This window comes from Silene latifolia, chromosome 1 (assembly GCF_048544455.1).
Source record: "Silene latifolia isolate original U9 population chromosome 1, ASM4854445v1, whole genome shotgun sequence".
Taxonomy (NCBI): domain Eukaryota; kingdom Viridiplantae; phylum Streptophyta; class Magnoliopsida; order Caryophyllales; family Caryophyllaceae; genus Silene; species Silene latifolia.
Window position 1 is genome coordinate 80,919,110 of NC_133526.1, and position 3,875 is coordinate 80,922,984.

The following is a 3,875-nucleotide window of genomic DNA, read 5'->3' on the forward strand; positions in this document are numbered from 1 at the left end:
CCTCTAGTCTCTTGGGAGAAATTTGTAAACCCAAAATAGAAGGAGGTCTCGGCCTGAAGAATGACCTCATTTGGAATAAAGCAGCAGTGGGCAAATTGGTTTGGTGGATAACAACTAAACCTGATCATTTATGGGTCAGATGGATAAATCATATCTATCTCAAAGGCAAAGGTTGGCAAGATTACTCCCCGCCTGATGATACCAGCTGGTATTGGAGGAAGGTCTGTCATACCAAAGACATTTTCAAAGAAGCATATACCCATCAGGTTTGGAAAATCAAATAGGCCTCGAATATACTATAGCAAAAGGTTACGAATGGCTCAGGGATAAAGGGGACAAAGTTAAAGGCTGTGACTCAGTGTGGAATAAATGGCCAATCCCCAAACACATCATGTTAACTTGGATTTATCAACACAATAGCCTCAACACGAATGACAAGCTTCACAGATTGGGCATCACGACAAAGACTAATTGTTGTATTTGTGATGCAGATAAAGAGAGCTCGGAACATCTGTTTTCAGATGCTCTTATAGTCATCTAGTCTTAAATAGTATCAACAAATGGATCGGTATAAACTTACCTCTTCAAGATATTCTTGATTGGAGATTGCAACATGGTGGATCGAAATTCCAAAAGGGCATCATCAATGCTGTGTTAAATGCTTATATCTACCACGTATGGAGACAAAGGAACATGAGCAGGAATGAGCATACTTTGATGCGACCTGAAACGCTGGCTCAATCCATTATCAGAGAACTCCGACAGAGATTCGTCACTATTACTGTTAAAATCAAAGATAATGATCGAGCCTGGTTGACCGCTTTGATTGAAATTTGAAGAAGATCGAATGTTTGAGTGGGGAAGATGAAGAGAAGGAGTTGATTTGAGATGGAGATGTGATTTTGTTTTTTCATCTGATTTTGATGAACCCTAATTTCTATTTGGGGGGTTTGGATTAGACTGCCTTTTTTGGGCGTCTTTGTCTTGGTAGAGATACAATTATACGTATCTGTTTTGTAACTCGTTTTCCGTTCCTTTAATATATTCTTACATTTCATCTAAAAAAAACATTATACGGAATATTATTACTAAAAAAAACAATGTATGAAATATTGTAAAGGTAATTATCTAATCACAGAATATAAAACAGGCTGTAAATTTCAGAGGTTTAAAACTAGTTTAAGCATAAGATTCTAATCCATTAATTTTCGAGCATTTTATCCAATAACTGAAGAAAGTCTAAATTAAATCTTGTGAGGAGTTGGTACATTCCACACCATGATGGAATTGATTGGAAATTGATAAATTCAACAATTCTTACGGAGCATATTGTTTCTAAACAAAATAATCACAATTGCTTTTATTCATATTAATATATTACACTTTTAAATACAATAAAAACATTTACACTTAAATTAACAATGAATAAATTCAATAGCATATCCCTTAGCGGGACTAGCTTAGAAATAAATAGTAGTAGCATGTACTGCCTAAGTGCCTACGCTTTAGTGAAGAGATAATTATTAACAATCACAGGACGATTCGTCTAATGTTTTCTTTTGGTTGAAAACTCTACAATCTGTTCTAATTTCTCCATTACTACCTTCAAGAACTTGGATACTTCCCATTTTAACAATGGCCTTTGCAAAGCTTTGTCCAAATTGAGCATTAGTACTTGCTGCCATATTCGTAACCAATTTCGCGCTAAGCGGGTCAAGTGCAAGCTCTTGATCAATTTGCAAAATCCCCTTACCACTTTTGATGTCATTATAGTATCTATTATCAAAAGCGAACGATGTGTTTTGATCCAGAAAGGCAGTTGGATTCGTGTTCGAACTCGACCCGCAAATTCCCTTAAGCTTAGTGAGTAAACTCGGATCCATAGTGGTATCCGGAGCCCCGGTTCCTTGGAAATTAGATAACCGGTTTTGAAAAAGGCTACAATGTGAAACACCAACCGTGTGAGCCCCTAGTAGTGCGACCATGTCATTTAATATTAAACCCTTTAGGCTAAAGGCGCGTTGGGCTTGGGATACAGTGAAGGATGGGCTTGGTACGTTAACATCGCTAGCCCTCGACACGAGCCCGTCTCGTCTACCCGTTGGAACGTTATACCTTAGACCACCTGATAAGGCTACTGCGTCCCGAGTTGCAAGGGCTATGATGTCCGCACATGAGACGGTTTGAGGGCATGATTGTTCGAGTTTGGATTTTATTTGGTCTATCAGAGCAAATTCTCTAACGGATCCATTGGGTCCGGCGGCTTTTTCTGCTTGGTTGGTAGAATTCGAGTCGATCAAAATTGACGCGTCACAACCCTGAATCATAATTCAAAACGTTAGCCAACCATTTATAAGATATATAACGTGTAGATAATGTTTTGAGACACATTTAATTACACAAGTTAATTAGGACGTATAAGTTATGTTAATATGATCATATACTACCAACCCTCTAGAGTAGTAGGTCAATATATATAGCTTTGAAATTTGAATATGATAAACATTAGTTGATCTCCTTTAAAACGGGTCACTTTAAGATAATTTTATAGCTAAATATTACAAATTTTGGAAAACAAACTAGCTCCACCATTATAGTTATATTTAACTACAAATAAAATGATAAAAAAATTCCGTCTTTTTAGAAAGATGAAAATGGTCCTTGTGAAACAAGAATTTATGGATAAACAATGTATGGGCTTACTTAAAACACTATCCGTCTACAGCTTTAGACGGATAATGTCCGTCTAAAGTGAGAATTTGTGTAATTATAGAGATAAGTAGCTATGAATATTATATCAGTAATCCACTTGTAAAGGGAAGTATAGCTTTGAAAAGTGAATACTACTGATAAACATCATATGACTATATGAGTTTACTTATAAACAATCACAATAAAGGCTAAGAGATAAGAAGAGTATAGTAGACATGATGACGAGTTGTTAAACCATGAAAAGAAAGAAAACCTTCTAGAGTAATTGTAAGTAGATAGCTATCTAATCTAACAACAACTAAATTAAATGGAGTATTGTTATAAGTATATAATAGTGCAAAAATTTCTTACCCGAACAAAACAGTCATGGAATTGCATCCGAAGTAACGCCGGAGTTACGGAATTATCAGCTGCGAATCGCTGCTGAACGACTTGTTGGACGATAGTCTCGGCTTTGGGACAAGTTTTGCCATAGAAACCAACTTGTAAAGCTAAAGTAAGAGGCAAAGTCAAGAAGATGAAGAAGGAGAAAATATTGATATTGCAATTCTTGAACCCCATTCTAGAATTTCACTTCAACGCAGGTTACACAAATGGGAAAAGTTAAACATAGTTGGAGTATATATAGAGGAATGGAGTAAGCGTCAAGTGTGGGCCCAAATAGGAGTCAAGGTAAAAGTATGAAACCTTGAGATGCTGAAAATTTTGCATGATCTTTTTGACAGAGTCAAACTTAATAATTTGTATTGTGTGTCGTAGTAAGCTTTGTGTGGCCAATGTAGTGGAAGGTTGTTTTATTTTGTGCATGGGCGGCTTAACGTGATTGCTCCACGAAATTACGTAAAACCCAATACGTTTCTGTTTTACAGCTAATTGCTTGCTTTATTATTGCATTTCCTGCTTGGTGACCCAGACATTCTCCGTATCACTCAATGCCACTAGGTTGTTGTGGGTCAATACTTTTTTTATTTTACTAGTTTTATGCCCGTGCAAATTGTACGGGGTTGTCATTTAGGGTTAAGGAGTAGGGTTGTTAATAGGAGATGCACTTTCATGGTAGTATTAATTTTGGAATTCTAGAATTTCAGAAAAAAAAAAACAAAATCTCAAAATTATAAGAGTTAACAAAAGTAGACAAATTGCAAAGAAATAAGTACAACAAA

General features: G+C 36.1%; 1 protein-coding gene across 1 annotated transcript; it reads right to left on the minus strand.

The window, feature by feature from the left end:
- Nucleotides 1-1,338: 1,338 nt before the first annotated feature.
- LOC141595137 (peroxidase 57-like) lies at nucleotides 1,339-3,418 on the minus strand. The gene is made up of 2 exons (XM_074415128.1): nucleotides 3,064-3,418; nucleotides 1,339-2,318 (listed from the first exon to the last, which is right to left on the minus strand). The coding sequence occupies exons 1-2, from the start codon at nucleotides 3,271-3,273 to the stop codon at nucleotides 1,524-1,526; spliced, it is 1,005 nt and encodes a 334-aa protein (XP_074271229.1). The 5' UTR covers nucleotides 3,274-3,418; the 3' UTR covers nucleotides 1,339-1,523.
- Nucleotides 3,419-3,875: the final 457 nt, after the last annotated feature.